Below are 20,837 nucleotides of genomic sequence, written 5' to 3'. Positions count from 1 at the left end.
ACAATGAAAGTAACCATTTAGTTAGAAATGTCAAAATGAGGGACGCTATAAATGCTTCGATTATTAGATCAGATATCCGAATAATCGATTAATCGAATGACAATCGGATATCCCTATTTGTAACCTTTAATTGTTTTGCATTTTTCTGCTTTTAACATTGTTTTTTTATTTTTATCTTTCTTTTTTTGTTTATATTATTTTGTCCATGAATTTATGTTTCTTATTTTTAATCACTTATTAAATTTGTTCCATTTTAGTGATATTTCATACTCGCTGTGAAATTTAGTACTAGGTTGTCAACTCTTTTTAAACTATAAACTATTGTTGTGTGGAGGTGGAGTCTCGTTTAAAACGAGTTTTTACAATAAAAAGCCGTTTCAGAAGTGATAATTAAAGTTTTGAGATTCAGCAATTGGGACAACTTCAGCTTCCAGAGCACAACTCACACATTCTCTTGCGTGAATTTTCAATAAAAGCTTTTCTTATAGAGAATATCGAAATATCCTAAATATCAGTCTACCTTCTCATCCCGCAAATATCCGAAGTTAAAAATAAATTCTTTCTACCGCTTTTTTGCTTATCCACTGAGCAAACAGTATAGTATCGTGCTCCCGGCTACGCAGTGGAATAAGTAAGCCACAGAAGTAAAAGTGCCAGGAAACTTCCATTTTGATTAACTCCAAATAAATTCGTATTACACCTGCAGCACACAAGGTGGAACTGTTGCTACAATTGAGCTTAATCTCTAAGAAGCGACCTACATAAAGCCACATCACGGCTGTAATGATGCACTTCTAACGTTTTAATACTTTACCTCTGGCAGACATTTCCCTTGTGAAAAACACATGCAAATTTTAAACCGAGTTCCCCGTTTATATGGATCATCGATCTAACACTGCGCTTTAAACTAGTAAAGTTGGTTTTCAATGTCACATTATTCCATTGTTCCGAAATAACAATGTTCCAAAAATCATTTTTGGGTTCGTTAACCCTCTTATACTCAACTTTTTCTGGTGCACATTTAGTTCCAAAATTATTTTTCCTTATGGCTGTTGCGGTCAAAAACACGATAAACCTGTTTTGTTGAAGATACGTGCTTCTCTCGCAGTGCTGGAAACTTCTCAATAATAACAATATTTTAATTGCATGGAAAAGATAGCCTAAGACAGCCAGAATTGGTAGTTTTTATTAGTTTTCAATAATATTGTAAGGCAACAAAGATATATCAAAATTTCATTGTCCAGCCTTAACTGCAACTATTCTTGGCAACACTGCTCCAGCGAAGTCTAATCAGACTAATTGCAATAACTGCAGTTGTACGGAGAGTACGTATAACTGTTAGTACTGAAATAATAGTTTATAGTCCTAGTTATTAGCCTTAATTGTTTTTGGGAGCATATCTTGCCTAAACCAAAAGTTTTTGGTGGTTTAAAAACGTGTCACATCCTGAAACCGTCCATACATTCGAAACACCAAAAAACATTTTTTATGTAAGGTTTTGTATTGTTATGCACAAAAAAAAATTGATTTCATCCAAAAATTTTCCCGTTTGGGAATTTTGCATAGTAGTAGATGTTTGGTTCTTATACCGAAAGAGGGTTTCGATTCACATTCCTCGTCGGCAAACAGAACTTCTGTGCATACACTCGTGACATCACTCGGTGCCAGCCAGTAGTTTAGCGTTCACACAAGACGTGCGATTTTTTGGATTTTAGTGTCTAACTAGCGCCAATTTGGTGCTGCTTTGGACTTATCTAACTAGCATTAAGTTGGTGTTAGTTACTGACGAGGAGAATCAGAAACACTAAAGACGCCTATGGATGTTTGTGAATTATTTATCGCAAAACAGTGGTTTGTTTTGATGCCAAAAAACTTCTTTATCTCGATGTGTATTGAAATGTAAATCCGAATGAACTGTCTTTTGCTTAGTTCTTATAATTCGCTTATATGCTTATATGCGGAGTTACAGTTCACATATATGAATAAAAGAACTCCAGCGTATGGTCAACGATAAACAGCCCCCCCCCCCTTTATCATCCCGCAGCACAATCCAATACGGGTGGCACTTGGCAATTAATGAAACTGCTCGAACAAACAAACTCTCGACTCCAGTTCGGCTGCCCTTCGATGCTCTAATGGCATTTTAAAAGCTGAACGGCTTAATTGAAATTCTCCCAGCATACTATATTGTAAAGGGTTCCCCAAGCACTCCGGGGCCATGCCGGGCAACCGATTTCCTAAGTGCTTATAGTTAGTGCGCACTCCGCGGACTTCGGCTACAATTAAATTGTTGGCATTTATTTACGTACACACTTTGGATTTTTTCTTCTTCTTTCTTTTGCTTCTCCCGTTGATGCCCGTTTCCCTGTCGTCAGCGTTGACGGTCGCAATGGGGGAGACCCCGGCTGGGGTTGGGTCGGGTCGAGGGCCATCATGTGGCCTGACAGCAGTACCAGCGGGAAAGAATGGTGAGACCGTTCGCGGAAAAGGAGCAGTGCTTGATACATACACACATAGTCAGTAAGGCACACTCTTTCTTTCCCATTATTGCTCTATTGCCATTATGAGTGCCATGTAGAACCATGGCGGGTACAAGAGTTGCGACCAGCATGGATGATAAATAATGCAAATTGGACGGCTTTGGTTCGGGCACTGTGAAAAATGGTCGGAATATTGTTCAAATGATTTGATTGATGCTGGTGAGATGAAAATTTTGATTTCGGTGTTTTGTATTCTATCCGTCAGTAACGGACATAAACTTGGGGGTATCAATTAAACGATAAATCCAATATAACACCAAATTAGTGTCAGTTGGACACTATATCCAAACAGTCTAAAACATAGGGACCATTCATAAATTACGTAACGCTTTTAGGGGGGGGGGGAGGTGGTGCGACAAGTTGTGACAAGTTGTGACATAGGGGGGAGGGGGTGTTAACTAGATCGTTACGTAACATGTTTTCATCGAAGAAAAAAATTTTTTTCTTGGAATTTGTTACGTAACAGGGGAGGGGGGGATGGAAAAATTTGTGACAATTTGTTACATAGGGGGAGGGGGGAGTCAATTTTGGGCAATTTTTGCGTTACGTAATTTATGAATGCTCCCATATTGGAACGCCAAAAGCAACAGGCTGATTCCGAGTGAAGTCTCGTTAAACCTTGCACAGAAGCTCTGGTCGACTAACGAGGAAGCTAAAATGAACTTTTTTTGGTTTGAGAGTCAAACACATGGAAATATGCAAAAAAAAACTACTTGAAGAGGAAAAAAATTACTGATTAACATATTAAAAACAAATGGTATTGTGTAGCAAAATTACGTATGATGTGATGATGTGTGATGTGTTTTGAAGCCACCATCAGCTCAAAGTTTTTCCAGTGTATGCGGGTAGACTTATCGTTGCTCCGAAATTGATTATCATTTAACCTTCACATTACTGTTGTTACTGAAGAGGGAACAAACGGGGATTGGGCGGCCCCGTAAGCAGAGACACTTACGCGCATACCGAGGGTTAAAAAGATCCTCTTCCAACAATAACATCCAGCGAAAGGGATAGCAAAATTACGTGTTGTGCGAAATTCAATTCGCCATGTAAAGTTGAAATCAAACGTAAAACCGCCATTTTAGATGTTCAAATATGTCAGGGTCAGAAGACATAGATTTACACGATTTTTCTAAGTGTGTAAATAAAAAACGCTGCCACCAAATATGAGTTTACTGTACATCGTTACGTGCTGTCTGAATTCGTATCCGCACAGCTGTACTAATCTGTAGCCCGTATTCTTTTAGTATTCCGATCAAATGAGTGAATCACAGATTTGCTTGCGAGAAGTTACCGCCTCAGATATGATTCTAAAGACTGCTCATGATGAAAAGAAGGATACCTTGGTAACAAATAGGGTTTTTTGGTAGTTTTATAGCCACTCATAAAACGTAGATTGCACTTGTAGCGTGTTATAAAACTTCAATTGTTGCTTGGATAATATCAAACAATTTAAAGTGTTGCGGCGTAGCATTTTCGTTTCTCCCAGAGAGCAAAGTGTCACCGTTCAATTCGCAGTTTGGCGCCTTTGGTTATTGACACAGTTGGGGACAAAGACAATTTTTATAACTATACTTGTGTCACATACATTCGAAAGAACTGTTCACAAAATATTGAAAGATAGTTATGAGAAAACTGAAGTGATTTTTATTTCCCAAAAGCAATAAAATCATAAAAGAAAGCTCACGCATTTTTTTCAAAAGCCGAGAAGTTCTGGAAGCTCTGAACAAACATGAGCAATAACAATCATTTTTCTCCTCTTTTAACCATTTGTCCTCTTGTGAATTATCACTAGAACATGTTTTGTTATGTGTATGAACGAAATGCGAGAGTTACGGCCAATTAATTTATTTAGTAATAAATGACACCTGAAAAAAATCAAATCAATGATACTCGTCTTATTCCTATCATAAAAACTTATAAAATAGCCGTGTTCTAATAGGCACCGCTTAGGTATGCGTAAGATTTTACCTATATACTTAAAAAGCACGGTCCACGAACTGTGACAGATAAAACTTTATAATTGTTTTCCGACAATTAGCTGATTTGAAAGACGCTAGATGGGCCGAAATAACCGGAGAGACATCCGACTCGTTTGTGGCATCAGATCGATTGAAGCATTCATGAAGGGCAATGCACATACCAATCCCAACATACCAGACGAAGGTGCGCTACGAAGATCTAATAGGAACGGAACCATTATTACGAGATTTCTCATTTTTCTTGGTTTCGCAGACGACACCGCCATCAATGGCGTTGATCACAGGGTAGTGGAAGAGGAATTTGTTCTTTCTAAAAGGGAGACTGCGACTGACTGTAAGCTGTGGCAAGGCAAACTACATACAAACATGGTAGAGAGATAGATAAACCGAACGGTGTTCCAAGGTGAAAATCGATGGGGTACTGTACGAGGTTGTAAATGTTTTCATATATTTTGGTACACTCGTGACATGAAGTAAGTAGCGACGTAAAAAGGCGAAGCAGTCAGCTAAAGTCCCGTAGCCCACAGACGCGCACATAAGTTGCTCTACACAAATTGCTGATACTCTCTGAACGGCCTTGAAGCATGGACGTTGAAGGAACCAGACTAGCCTGTGCTCGGTGTGTTTGAGAGAAGTATTCTGCGTTCAATCGCCAACGGCGCAGTACATCTACAACAGCGCGCTCCCCTTTTCTGTTTTACACGTGTCCAAAAATAATCCCTCTTGAGCATGGAGCTCTTCGCGCACATTTTGAGACGAGCGCAACGTTCTGGAAAAAAAACCAATGGCATTTTGTTAGTATTGGGTTTTGCATCGTTTTGCTACTTGAGAAGGTCACAAAGATTCCCTTTCTACACCTCACATTACCACTCACCCATCCCACCCAATCGTATTATTACTGCGCTATATTTTGGGACCCGAAATTTTTGGAAAAAAAATCTCGTCATCCGATTCCCAGATTAGAGCCGAAAAAATATCTTCTCGCTAAAAGCACCTATCCGTGCTATGGCGACACAAATAGCACATATAAGCTTCACACTCATGATGAGTGTGATGATTTCATTTGCCTCGCTGCTGCCGGCCTATCAGAATCGTCATAGACTCATTTTTTCTTTGTACCACTGTTATTAATATCCCGTTTATATGTATGTGTTGGGAACTAAGCCTTACTATAAAAAATAACTAGCGTGTAGCATAAGTACTAGAACCGACAAACAACTACTTGATAAAAACGCCTCTACACCATAGGCCATAACGACATATGATTACTAGCTCTTCGAATGAGCATGAGATGTTGGTATGTGTTATTCAAACTATCTCTGCACTGTGTAGCCAACAACTTGTAGCAATGGAGATCGACATTGTGTTGCACAAGTATGAGGTTGGTTGAACATTAGCGAATCATTTGGGAGTTTTTCGCTCACAGTTCCCGTGCGGAAAAATAGATGCATTTATACACCCGATGATTCGTTTTGAAAGTAGAAATGACAGATGCATAATTCACGAGCTGTAACCAATACACAAACATGGTAGCATCGAAAAGCTGGTAAAACACGACAGTCTACAGCGAGCAGAACATGCCACGCGAATAACGGAAGATAGACCAACTAATGGTGTGCTTAGCAGAGAACCTGGAAGAGGTCGCTGGCTGTGTGCAATACACGAAAATGTGCGTACAGTGGGTAACCAAGGAGACTGGCGAACTCAAAAACTCAACGTAGGGGTTAGGTATTTTTCACATGAAATGTGTATGCAAAATTTGAAATAAATTGGTAAAGTGGTTTTTGAATGGTAGGTAACATCGCAAAACGTGTTTTTTTTCCAGAGACGTTCTACAAAAAGCTTCATCGCCGAGTCGCTTGTGGATATTTTCACATGGAAAAATTACAGAATGTTATTCAAATGATACATTTTAACACACAAAAGTGTTGGTCAATTCAATTTACCCAAAGTTCTAAAAAAATTCACAGAAGTGATTTTTTTCTTGCTGAAACCTTTACCTACCCCCTACAGTAATGATACCTTCCAGACGTGTGTGACATCACCCGATCATCAAAACTCTGTCGCTTCATCAAATCTGTTTGGTAGTTAAGCATCCAGCGTTATTCCATCAGGTCACACTAGAAGCAGTATATGTCCTGCTGAAGCTTCAAATGGTACAGGTTATCAGACGATCATCATTGGAATGATGTGAGGAATTTCAGGAATCGGATCTTGATGCAGATTTCAATGAAAAACTGACGATTTTTTACCAGAACGTCCGAGACCTACGCACAAAAATCGATGAAGTTTTCCTAGCAACCGTAGTTCTCACCGAGACCTGGTTAGGTGACAGGATTCAATCTCGTCAGCTTTTTGGTGACACATATGCTGTTTATAGAAACGTTCGCAGTTTCGTGAACAGCCGGAAACCACGCGGAGGGAGCGTGCTCATCGCCGTATCAACTGCATTGAATAGTTTCGTCGATCCAACACCTATTGAAGTTTCGCTTGAACAGTTGTTCGTTAACCTGACCCTACCTGATCGTTTTGTCAGCATCGGTGTAATTTATTTACCACCAAATCGTAAGAATGATCTAGTCAGTGCAAACAACCATGTCCGATCGATTGATGCTATTTTTCATGCCTTGGAAGTAATGATTGCGCATTATTGTTTGGAGACTTCAATCAATCTGGCTTCATTAGGAATACTCATGACAATGTCCCACCTGTAGCCAACGTGCTTCGCTCTTACATTTCTACCGCTTGCGCTGCGCTATTGGGTGAATTTAGCTTTAACTGTCTCAAGCAAATTAATAGCATTGAAAATAGTTACAGTCGTATCCTGGACTTTGTCTTATTGAATGAGACAGCACTAGCCGACTGTCAGATCCACGAATCTGCTGAATTTCTGTGATAGATGCAAATCATCCTCTCGTACAAGTTATTATCTGATCTTGGTCTTAACTTTCACCGAGCTGATTTCTTGGGATTTGCATCAACACTCCTTCATACAGATTGCCATTCACTTGAGGATACGGGAGATATTGACTCTGCCGTTGAATATTTCACTGTTGTGATTAATGTCCTCATCGCTGATTTTGTTCCTCTGCGTAGACCAGCTCGTAAGCCACCGTGGGGTAATACACATCCACGACATCTAAAACGACTCAGAACTAAAGCACTACGATTGTATTGCCCTACACGATGTCGTTTCGCCAAACATCGTTTTGCGCTAGCGAGTAATAATTATCGATCCTATAAGCTTTTATTGTACAAGCGCTACTCCATTCGAACACAAGCGAACCAGCGCAATAATTCCTGGCAGTTTTGGTAATTCGTGAACTCCAAGCGGAAGGAGAACGTATTACCTATTGACATGTTTTTGAAGGAGCAGAGTGCTAGTCTGCCTTTGGAGACCTATTCACCATCCACTTTAAAAGTGCATTCAATGAAACTATTTCATTTGCTGATCAAATTGCACGCGCTTGTAGAGACACTTCATTGAATATTTGTCCTTTGAGAAGCTTCACTGTTACAGATCGTTATAGCAGCAATCAGCAAGCTAGAATATTCAGTCACTTCTGGTATTCAGTCACTTCAAGTGTTCTCAGCCCCATTTTCGAATAACTCGGATGTTCCTCAAGGAAGTAATTTGGGCCCACTCTTATTCACACTCTTTATCAATGATCTAGCTACAGTATTACCACCGGAATGTCGTATATTCTACGCTGATGACGTTATATTATACATGATCGTCAAGTACTTCAGGGATTACTAAGCTTTACAACAGCTTTTGGACACTTTCAGAGACTCTTTAAACTCGTTTACAAATATTGCCCAAAAATGCAGCAGATGCAAGAAATAAAGAAGGGACTCCTAGTTTTGATTTCACGCCAACGATCAACTATAATATTTTTGTACTCATGAAGAAATATGGTTAACATGTTAACAGGGTTAACATGGTACTACTCTAAATTATATGAAAGTGCTCAATACAATGAGAACAATTAATATAATTGATTGACGATTTAGTACACTGAAAGTAAACCAATGGATATGACAACAAAACATTTGTTCTTCGTGCTCATATGACTTCCGCAACTTGGTAACTAGTTTTCGACTCTTCTCGCGAAGTCAGCACCGTCATACATGAACCATCATACATGATTCAACAGTCACCATTCTACTCAGACAAAACTATGCGTATTCCCCTCGCACAGTAAATGTCCATTGAATTGGTTTCCTAGTTAGTCAAATTAATAAAAAAAAACTGGGAAAACAATTTTAAGTCCAGTAACGCTTAAGACATGGCTTGAATTTTAATCGAAAAAGAGCACCCGCCTAAACTGCTGCTGGGATGGTAAGTTCTGTTTTAAAATTTTTCGTTTTGTGTAGTACGAAACAAAAGTGTTTGAAATTAGAAAACAAAAAGTTCTGCTGGGAATGTGATTGTTTCCGATGCAACTACAGATTTTTTTTACGCGTGAATGAAAACCGCGTAAATTTCAAAAAAACGCGTAAATGAAAACCGCGTAAATTTCAAAATCCGCGTAAAAAATACCGCGCAAAAAAAACCGCGCAAAAAACCTGAGTGTACTCTCCTATATAAAATACTACGCTGCTGAACAGGGCAATAACTACAGAAGCACGTTGTCAGATGCCTTACTGATAAAAAAAAACATATAACCGAAATATGAAACATATGAAAGCCAATAGGCTCTTTACTCTACGCAGCTACAAAGCGCCGTAAACATGGATTAACAAGTTATAACGCACACGCATGCATAAAATAAATATTTTTTTTCGACGCAACACTCTCAAGCAGCACACATAAGTCGCATCCTGCCGTATTGAATTAAATCCAAACCACCCCACCCACCCACTTTGCAAATCATTCTGTGACACCGTGCTGGTACCCGAAAAATCCGCACACGGCCACCGCTGCCGAAAATGCATAGCGTCTACCGCTTAGTGCAGTGTCCAGACGCTGCAGCCATGATCTTACCCGTTCGACATAAGAACAAAAACTGATTCAAACGTGTACGCGTCACCTCTATTTATAAACTAACCGTATATGGTTTAGTCACTTAGGTGCGAGTGTGTGTAAATGCCAACGTTGCCGAAAATCGATAGCGCTTATTTCATTGCCCGGAGACGATGTTGCTCGTATGGGATATTAGCAACAACTGATTTAAACGGACATGCGTCACTTCTATTTATGACTTTTCGTGTTGGATTGAGCGACTAAGGTGCCCTCTAACGACGGCTGTGTCTGAGAAATCTGCCTCACGAATGGTAATTTTCCCATTTTTCGTGAACTTTTTAATTTTACCAATTTCCAAAAGTCTACTTTTATTGGGGAGATATTAAATTATTACCAATATTTAAGTTAGGTGTTTCTGAATCGGTTGGTGTATGAATGATTAAAATCCATCTAGTAATATCGGAGTTATAAGCGTGCAAACCTTACATAGTTTCGTTACATGGGAAATAGTTTAGATTTTAGAATGACACCTAGCCCCAGATAGTGGAGTAAGACATTTTTAATGTCAAAAGAAACTAAAAAATTAGTTTGCTCAGTCCAAAGAAAGGTCAGCTCGATTGGCATCACCCGGCGGATATGTATTCCCTTATAATACTATCAAATCAAAGACATTGAAAATTACATACGACAATAGATGTGAAATTCTCAAAATAATAAAATGAAGCATACTCAGCTATTCGTAATACAATAAGAACGGAGAAATAGTTGCCTAACCAAGGTGGTTCATTTCAAAGATAGCACTGTTGATGAATTATCTTATAAAAATTTATGTATGTAGAATTTAAAATTAAAAATTGATCGCTGTTAAAAATTTTAGCATTTCTTCTGTAATGCTACCCATATCGATGGGAGTTAATGAAGCGTTGTTTGGAGATGAAATTGGAGGCGACCATTTGTCGAACTACCTACCACTGATATTTTATCGAATAGGAAATGATCGCAAATTTCTGTTGTTTCTTTCACCGGAAAAATGTCTTTTGTGTTCGAAATATCACCACAAATCATGCGCTTGAAATTTAAACGATAATTTTTAGTTCCGTGACCAAAGCCTCAATATGCGACATGCGGGTCAAATTTTGATACAGTCTGTAATATTCCCACTGTACACACACCATCTGCCACTGGTATCTGGCCCGTCTGCACAGATTCCGCTAATACTCTGGTTATACAATGAGCAAAATATTGGCGCTAGCCTCACCAAGTCAAAAGGAGTAGGTGCCCTTTCTGATGTAGTACGAACCTGGGATGGGACTCGTGAATAAAGTACTTAACGTTAAATGCAGCAACTCCATTCAACATCTGTTGGGCAAAAAAAGCCTAAAAAAAGAAACCATCTATCCGCGAGTCCGATTTCAGGTACGAGTCATCTATCTAAAGACGCCTCCCAGCTAATCCCGTTGGACGCCGGATGAGCGGAATAGGGTTGAGCTTCGCACTGTATTACCTTCCAATGTACATACTCGGTCTTATCTGCATAATGTCCAGTTATTGTCTTCTTCGACGCAATGTCAGTCTTCAAAGTCTTCAAAGCTGTGCTAGATCCCGTACAACTTGCTACACTTCGTCAGACTGCTAATAACTAGTTGATTGTGACAACAGAACAGAACACGATCTCTCGCGACAACCTTACAGCAACAGCAGTAAATACTTCAAATTGGGTTGTGAAATTATTGTCGTATATTGTTAGATAGTTTATCCATCGATACAAGTAATAATATAAGCTCAATCTTTTCGATCGTATAAAACAGGTTACCCCAATTATGTTACCAATTACCATTTGATAGGTATGCAAAGGTACAAACGACGCGACGAGGAGTAGAGAGACACATATAAGTAATTCCGGAGAGCGACTAAAATGTTGCGACTGGATGCATCTTGAAGTTAGTAAGACGAATCTAAGGTTTCGATTGCATGTCTTTAGTATATAGCGCTCCTATCCTTTCATTTTGGTTAAAAGGATATTTTCGAAAGCACCCTTACTGCCGTTCTACGCATAAATGTCCCATGTATATAGGGAATCCCATGGAACATGGGACAAATATGCTTATAACGGCAGCTTACGTCCAGTACGGCATTGATGCAATTTCTAGAAACTTTAAATGAAACTATTTCCCAAGGTATAGCACAGCGATTAAACAAGCATTACAGCTTTATTCAAGAAGCCGAAGATCTCATGCATTCTTGATGGCTAGTCTGACAAAAAATCAAGAACTAATAAATACCATTCTGATTTAAACGGTAGCAGTGCTGCGTACGCTATCTGGTGGTAAAACAATTTCGATCGTAGTTTTGTTGCAGCCTTCATGTCGAATTACGGGACGTTGCCAGAAGTGCACGCCCTTCTAGGGCACATCCAAAAATTTCACAATTTTTGAAAAGAAGAGTATGTACTTTTAGCAAATTTGTATCTTATTTGGTTTGAACAAATTGATGAGAAAATGTTGCCTGAAAAAAAATTCAACTGTAATTTCAATTCTCGTCGTGACGATCTGTCGAGATGAGTGAGTCGCAGAAGCAAGAAGTGGTGCTGCGGCCAAATACGGCGGCTATTGCTTCGGTCTTTTCGCACAGGACCGAGCATTCATGATGTGGTACTTTGGCTCAAACTTTTGCCTCTATCGAGTTGTACCTTGTCAGGTATTCAGTCTTCATAACGTTTAAAAAATTGACCATAATTTTGCATAACAATTCAAAATACGGGGTTGTGTGTGACAATGCTATAATTAAGATCAAGATCGAGGGTCGGCTACAGGCCAATAAAACATTAATGTCACAATTGGGAGAAATGCAATCCCTTACGAAGGACAAACCCATTTTCTCCTACCTGTCCCGGTAACACTGACTGTAAAAGCGATAGCACCATTTCACAAAGATTTTTTGTACATATCAAGGGTAAATTAAGGTTCAACTGAGAACGTCTTAATAAGCGGCCGTCTTGGAAAACGAAAAAAAACAGTTTTTTCTCACACCGTTGGAAAAATCTTCATGAAAATGAATCAATGTATTCGGGGCATTGGTAGAGTATTACTGATTGATTTTCATGAAGATTTTTTCAACGGTGTGACAAAAAACTTTACTCGTTTTCGAAGATGGCTGCTTTTCAAAGCTTTCTCAGTTGAATCTTAATACGAGCCAGTTCTGTTAACAGACGACATATTACGGACTATCATGCTCAGATTCCATGGAGCAATTGTTTAAATGAGCAAAGGGCGTAAAAATTTCCACAAGTAGCATTTTCGAAAAAAAGAAGTTCGATTATCCTATTTTATACAACAAAACTATCTGAGAACGAGTTACAGAAACAGGCCCGTAGCTAGGATTTTGTTTCGAGAGGGGTTTAAAACTTTTTGCATAGATGTGTTAATCCTGGTGACTTGAGGTAGTCACTGGAAACTGAATGTAATTTTGATTAGTTTTAATTAGTGAAAACAGTTCCAAAACTAAGGCACTTGAAAAATGTGTTTTTTGATACAATAAAGGCTATAGTACATCGACGAATTATTGCTTTTGAATTTGATTTTTAATATTTATTACATGTGTACAGCGCAGATTCATACGATATGCATTACGTCAATTGCCATGGAACAATCCGCTGGATCTGCCACCACCGTTGTCGATTATTGGGACATAAGACTTTAGAAGATCGTAGTCACGCGTCGCAAGCCACCTTCGTGTCTAAGCTTCTGCCTAATATGGTGTTCCCGATCTACCATCACAAATTAACCTCCACGCACCAACCCGTGTCCTCCGTTCTCGAACACTGCTGCAGGCTGAAATGCGCAACACGAACTACACTGGCAACAGACAGATATTGGAAATCACCCGTCGCTTCAACGATTATTGCAACATCTTCGACTTCGTCATTAGTTTTATACAGTTTCGTAACCGTTTGTTGCCAGCTTCTGGTCATTTCTTTTTAGTTTAGTTTATTAAGACTCAGCGTCAGTTGGACTTCGATTATTTAAATACAAATGCAAATACAAGAGAATGTCGAAATACGGTACAAATCTTCTGATTAGGCAGGCGATTTGTAGAGGCGGAAAACTGTTCAACTCCTGTTTAACTCAAATTTATAATATTTTCAATTTTAATGATAATACATTAGACTATTTTCGGCAATATTAACTGTAATGCTTTTTGATTACATAAATTTGTTTTACCAAAATTTGGGATGATTACATAGATTTGTTTTACCAATTTCAATTAAAGTTGTTGCACCTAACGTTGAACTTTGTGCGGGTAACGAAGACGTAAGGTGCTTTCGAAAATGTCGTTTTATTCAAACCAAACTGAGAGGATCAGAGGGCAATCCGAAAGCACTCATTCTGAGTGCATAGCAAAGATAGAAGAGATGCTCTTGAAGCAACTTAGATTAGCTGGTTCTTTTTTCCTCCTCCGTGATTTCGGATCATCTCACTCATTTTATTCTGAAACGAACAAAAAACAGACCAAGAGACTGCCATATACTGAAGACATGGAATCGAAAATATAGGACTTATAGATTCAACCAGTCACAACATTTTAGTCGCAACAGTGTATTAATACGAAACGAAATCCTTGCATGAAAATTAAAATAAGTGCTAATGAAAATGATATTGCGTTAAAATGACGCAAAAACAAAAACTGTCGTCTCGACTATATCGTTCTCAGTAAATTGAAATAATTTTTTGCCTAGTACGCTTGAACGTGATGCCTAGTATTTACATTAAGAATACAGAGTACATAGACCTAATATAGAAATTCAAATTGAGCACAACTCAAAAACTTGTCACTTAAATTTAGAATAGAGTTGCCAATATCGAGTAGTGCATCTGAGTTTTGTTAAACGTGACTTGCGATGAAGTGTTTACTTTGGGAGCCTTAGTCATCGCACGTAGAGACCTAGTAACGAGGCGTGGAAATATTTTTTTCCTCTCCAATTGCGTATAGCGGGTCGTTCATATCTATCTCGATGTTGAACACTTCCGTGTCATCATCGTGGCTGCTGTCTTTATGTTCGTGAACATCTGATTTCTTCCTTGCTTGTTGCCTTTACAAGTGTGAATTTCCTCAATGATTGTGGTGGCTGCAAATTTTGAGATACTTGTCGCAGTTTTTGCTGTTGTCAATATTACCCGAACAGGTGCCACAAATTTGGTAATTGTTTGTTTTCAGTGGTTTCTGATCAGGGTAAACCGTAATGTGCCGTTTTTTCACAGAACTGGAACGTGTTAGTTTGTCCTTGATATGTGCAAAGAATACTATGTGTAATTGTACTATCGCATTATGTTTTGTATTGCATTTCTCCCTGTATCTGCAAGTAAGCGATATTCGATCTAGTAACCGAACATTGATTTTCTCACCGATCATATATATCAAGCTGTTAAATGTAGCATTGTCACACACAACCATGTGCTTTAAATTATTCAAAATGATTGGTTTCACCTGGGTCAATTTGTTGAACGCTATGAACGTTGAATACCTGACATGGTAGAACTCGATAAAGGTGACTATCGTAAGTCTAACCTCCATTTTCACCTTCAAAAAATGTTCCTCATCACGAATACTCGGTGAGTCATCAGTAATCACAGTGTTTAGCCAGAGCACCACTTCTTGCTTCTGCGACTCACTCATCTCGACAGATTACTAAGGCAGGAAGTATAGTAGCAGTTTCCTTTGTTTTTCAGCCACACTATAAAAGTAACTATATTTGTCGTTTGCTTCGCACTGGCTCGAACAGAAGCATAAACCACACTGAGTTTCTTGACTTTTGTTTTTGGTTGTTGGAAACATCCATCTTCTTCAACCTTTTCTCACTAATTAGTTTACACCAAACGAGCTACAAAATTAATTTAAAAATCGCTGATAATTATGATTTTAAAATTTATTTTCAAAATATTTCGCGGGTTTGAGGGCTCCAGCTACGTGCCCCAGGGAATGAATACTTCTGCACAAAAAATATATACAATGAAAAAAAATATATACACTGAAAACTTCCAAATGGTTTCCAATATCGCATCTATGTCAAAGGGAAAGTTACAGGAAATGTTATGGGACTTTTAAAAAACCTACTGTTCTTATTGATGGAAAAACGCGAATAACTTATGAAAAGGTCGAAATAAAACAAAATAATTGTGTTGTTAAAAGATCTCTTTGACATTTCAGAAAATTTTCTTTATGAACGTTTAGATTGGAAATGGCTTTTAGAATCATACTCGAAAATAAAATTGTATTTTTGGCTGAAAATAGTGTGATTTATAAAAATATATCAAAAGCTGTTGTTAGGAAAACTTTTTTATTGAAAGCTTCTGCATGATCCAAATACACTGAAAAAGTTTCTTAAACATTAGATTGTTGACATTTTATGATGGGGAAATGAAAAATAACTTTTGAAAAGGGCATAATCACACGAATTAATTATTTCTGTTGGAGCAAAATTCGAAATATCTCGTCAACTATCGAATTTTGGAAGCTTTTTTGTTAAAAGCATTTTGATTTGAATTGATACATAAAATCGCATTCTGTAATAAAATTACGATTTTCTTTTTTATCGATAAGTTCTCCTTTTTTACATTTTAACGACATTCAATTAGCTAGAGATTACTGAGTAGGGAAAGTTATGAAAATTAGAGCCATAGTACTCAAGTGAAAGCAAGGATGTGAAGTAAATAGATCGGAAAACTAGAAATGGCAGGGTCACTAGAACCGGCTTAATATCGCACGGGCTTAATTTTTGTCTTCTGCTAATGAGGGTCGAGCTTAGGCAGCATAACTACGAATCACCCGAGTTCACTAGCATGTGTCCTGGTATAGACAGACCAGTCCATCTTTACCGTGACAACCGATAAAAATTAAGCCATGCAAGATCACCACTGAAAACCTGTCGACGATTAGCATCAATCAATGATGAATGAATTGAGTGTCGTTAAAATGTAAAAAAGAAAATGTGACTAACATAGTCGAAATAAAAAAGGAAAAAAGATAAGTTCTCCATTATGCAATCACAATCAAAATATTACTTTGCTCTTTAGGTATTTGCTGATAAAATATAAAAATTACAAAAAATGGGTTTCTTTGTAATTTAAATTTTTAACATAAATTTGTTTTGGAAAAATAGAAATAGAAAAAGTATTCATTCCCCTATAACTCGCTCTGCTGTTTAAATTACGCTCTTTTGAAAAACTGCTTTTGTATTAAAATATTGCAATAGCAAGAGAAAATTGTAGAGATTCATAAACCGAACATAATTGCAAAATTTCGTGCGAATCGGCGGTGGTCATATTTTGCGGTTGGCTGGTTTCTCATGGAATCCCTTTGCTGAGATACATTGCAAAAGTTGCGTCAAGTACCTAAAAATCAACAGCCAGAGGAAGTTCACCCTCGCAACCAATAAAGACAATATACAAGACAGAACATCTGATCGCGAACATGAAGGCAACAACCACGATGATGACACAATAGTGAGATAAAAATGAACGACCTCTAAGACGTAGTTGGCGAGGAAAAAAAATATTTCCACGTGCAATGGCAAGTAGTTCGGACGAGATCTGCTGGACAAGCATTCAAATCTGTTTCATTGTTTTTAGTATGAAAATATATAGCTCCGTTCCGTTTAAATAAAGCGTTCAACCGAATCAAATCAATAAATTATAATAAAAATAATAGGTAGAATAAATTTTATAGAAACGACGCGACGATTCAGCGAGCTGACATTAGTCAGTAATCATAGATGGCGACTAAAATGTGGCGACTGGTTGAAGCTATAAGCCAACAATTTGGAATTCTCGTTTGGATTGCATGTGCATGAAATTGTGTTCTGTTCGTTTCATTTCACCAATTTAATTGGAATTGTTTCCCAAATCATGATAAAAAACTGCAATCAAATAAACATTACAACTTTCTTCAAGAAGCTCGTCCAGCTGTTTAATCTGATAAGAACCGGTGATGTCGAAACATGGTTTGACTTAGCAAGCCAATGCTGTCAAGTTTCGACTTCACTAGTACTCATCAGCTTAAACAGAACATCTTCTCTTGCGGGATATCACGTTTGACTAGGTGTGTGCTCATGAACACCAATCGTGTTTCCGTTTTTTGGAGCTAGCGTCAATTCGGCACTAACTTAGTCCTGTCACTAAGGTAGTGTCGAATTCTGATGAGTCGAAGTCGAAACGCTAATTCCATAACTCATTCAAAAATAAACGTGAAAACACACAAACAAGTGGATTTTACAAATGATTCGCAATATTTGAAGCACAAAGTCAATAACTTCTCCTTATCCTTTTCACGATATTATATGTAGAGGCTGTAGAGAGGTAATTGAGCTTAGCAGCAAAACGGCATTAAAATCCACCACCGTATCAACTTGTTAGCGATACATTCGATACGCCAACCTTTTTTACCGTGTCTGCTCATTTAAAAGTTCTCCAACTCGAGCATTCCCGCAGCACAGAGAAAACGACCCCGGTGCTGACGAGGGACGAAAGACATCAATTTTCATTAATGTTAATTATGTAGTCTAAACCAGGCCTCTGCTTTGTGCTCTGTATATATGTCTTCTTTCACTGGAAAAATATCTAATGAACCGCGACACCACCACCACCACATTGTTTGTGTTCTGACTCTCTCTTTTTCTTTCTCCTTTCTTCCCACAGACCGAGATGGTGAAGCAGAATCTCAAATCGAAAGTGGTCCTCTCGGAATTGGAGGCCAAGTTCGAGCAGCCACCGCAGCTGTACAACCAAACCGCCCAGTACCTGCTCCAGGACACGGTCAAGATGGTGAAGGACAACACGACGCTGGCCATCAACGCGCTGGAAACGGTGGTCTACCTAACGAGGCCCTCCTACTCGGATATGACGCTGAAGAGCTTACTGGATGTGAGTACCACACTGGTTAGATAATTAATACAATTGACAATTTGATGGCACCATGAAAGCATTTCCTCATGATGATGGATATCCGGTTTATTTGTAGTTTTTTATACTTGCTTTTAGAAGTCTCGTTACTATTTAAATTAAACGGCAATTGAAACGTGACGCGGGTCGCTTTTGAATTCTAATGGTTGAGTAGCACAATCTAACCATGTCTCTCGGCTTGGACAGTAATTCGACTCGTAACGATAGAAGAAAAAAACTTATGTCATTACGTAAGTATTCGCTATGCAAGGCATCGTAGACCCATGGGAATCCTAACTACCACCAGGAAAGTGGGAACGGACTTCCAATAAAGATTCCATCAGGCGGAAATATCCCACCTGGACCTGCATCCCTTTTGTATTCGGCCCAACCCAGCTCAGCTAGGACTGCAGCTAGAACCAGAACCAACACAGACGCGACAGTTGTCTCACGAATCTCTACCCTGGGACTCCAGTAATTATCCTCGTCATCACACCATCATCAGCGCCATTCGCGCACTATGGTGTCCCATTCCGGGACATGCCCGTACACATTCGTCCCATCCATCCATCGGTCGGTTGAATAGGGCCAGAGTACATCAGGAAATCAGGAAAACGCGAGTACACTTCCTTGCATTGCAAACTGAACCATTGTGTCTATTGACTCAGCTGGAAATAGATTGTGAGATGATGATATATTTATCCTGCGCCACCATCACTGTCACCGCCAGTGAGAAGAGGAGATTGCCAGCAGCATAATCATACATATACTTTGCTGGCGGGACGGTGGTGATGATGATGATGATGACGAGCGAGCTGCTGCTGCACAGTGACACGATGCTGCTGCACTGGGGCTGGGAGGTCCCTAAAAATATCGCTGAATTGTACTTTCCATGCAAACTGCAACGGCGGCCGTGTCGATGTACTGAGCCCTGCTGGAGAAGCTAGGTTTGGGAGGGGGGATACGACACTACAGTAGTGAACATTTGTACACGCTACTCTTGTGATTTGTTCCATTCCGTGACATCCGGTTTTGTGTTGTACTTGCCAAGTCTGGCGGGCAGGGTTGCAAATTTGCCGGATAAAAATTATTGTGTTCCTTGTTGGGTACAACTCTTGCGCAGTTACCGATTTTTTTTCCTCGTAGGTTAACAACAAACTTCCGCTCAAAATCAATAATATGGGTGGTTTTTGTGTCTTTTGTGTGTGGTTTTGTCGAAAATTTGGTTGAATTTATTGGTAAGGGAACTGTGGTTAATTCAACGCCGATTTACGGTTGCAAACTAACGATTATCCAATGAAATGTGGATCAATTTTTTGTTCCTTCTGGACCAATGCCCTTTCTGGTTGGTTCATTTACGATAACAAAACGCAAAATATAACTGACGGGACCTATTATCATAACCAGTAGGACGAAAAGCAAAAACAGTCAAACCACAAACAGTAAAGAAACTAAATATACGGAAATCAACGTACACTGGAAAATTGCGCGTGAAAATTCCAATGAACGATGCTTTTATTCGTTCATTGTAAATGAAACAAAAACAAGCTGGCATTGCATCCGGCAAAAAAGCAATACAAAAATTATTCATCTCTGGGTGAAAAACCATTTTCGACTGTTTTGCTCCAAGCTGACACGTTCTAGCATTGAAAGGTTTGAGGAAGTAATTAGCTTGCTCTAATTATTTTAATCCTGTCGTAACATCTGTCTTTTGTTCTGTCTTATCAATGTCCTTGTTTCCAAAGGATATAGTAGAAAGTTTCAAAATGTCTCTATTTAAGACGGAATTTTAGAAGTATGAAATTTGTTCAATCACATGATTAGCTTGACACGAGAAATATTTGTACTGTACTGTATATTTGTTGTTGTAAAAATATTCCAAAATCTTTTCGAGGAGACCGAGAGGGCTTATGAGCCTTTTTTTGTTTTGTGTTTTTTCATACTCCGCACCAGCCCAAACTAACGGTCAGCCAACAGCTTGTGCACACAGGCGTGGCCGATTGGCGATTCACCGTGGATTGACTTCTTCTGTGGGCTGTGTTTGCAAACATTGTTCAACAGCTTAATGGCAGTATATGTGAACACGGCTCTGTGACGGATGAGTCAGGGAATGGATGCAGAACTGGCGTATATGATTGAATAGTGGGTAATCCTTCCTGGGATTCATTGGTCACTTTTTACCGGTGTTCAATTTGTGCATTCGATTCGATTCATTCGGAAAGATCGGATTGGACAAATTAAGGTACGATTAATTTACCGACGCTCGTGAATCATCCATTCCCGATCAGCATAATATGAAAAAATTCTAACAGAATACTATTGTCGTTAATAGTAAAAAAGTATCATTTGTTGACATTTAGACGATTTCAAGTAGTTTGCATGTTACATGTGTTCTCTTCTTTTACTTCCTTACTCT

General features: G+C 38.8%; 1 protein-coding gene across 3 annotated transcripts in view; it reads left to right on the top strand.

Moving 5' to 3' along the window:
• LOC131685524 (protein tweety-2-like) overlaps positions 1-20,837 on the top strand; it is a 280,502-nt gene that overhangs the window by 188,765 nt on the left and 70,900 nt on the right. For all 3 annotated transcript variants that reach the window (XM_058969314.1, XM_058969316.1, XM_058969317.1), the window contains exon 4: positions 18,179-18,403. In XM_058969314.1, coding sequence (XP_058825297.1) covers positions 18,179-18,403 — 225 coding nt within the window. The remainder of the gene's footprint in view (positions 1-18,178; positions 18,404-20,837) is intronic.

The sequence above is a fragment of the Topomyia yanbarensis genome, chromosome 2, assembly GCF_030247195.1.
Source record: "Topomyia yanbarensis strain Yona2022 chromosome 2, ASM3024719v1, whole genome shotgun sequence".
NCBI lineage: Eukaryota > Metazoa > Arthropoda > Insecta > Diptera > Culicidae > Topomyia > Topomyia yanbarensis.
This window is presented reverse-complemented; position numbering and strand designations above follow the sequence as displayed.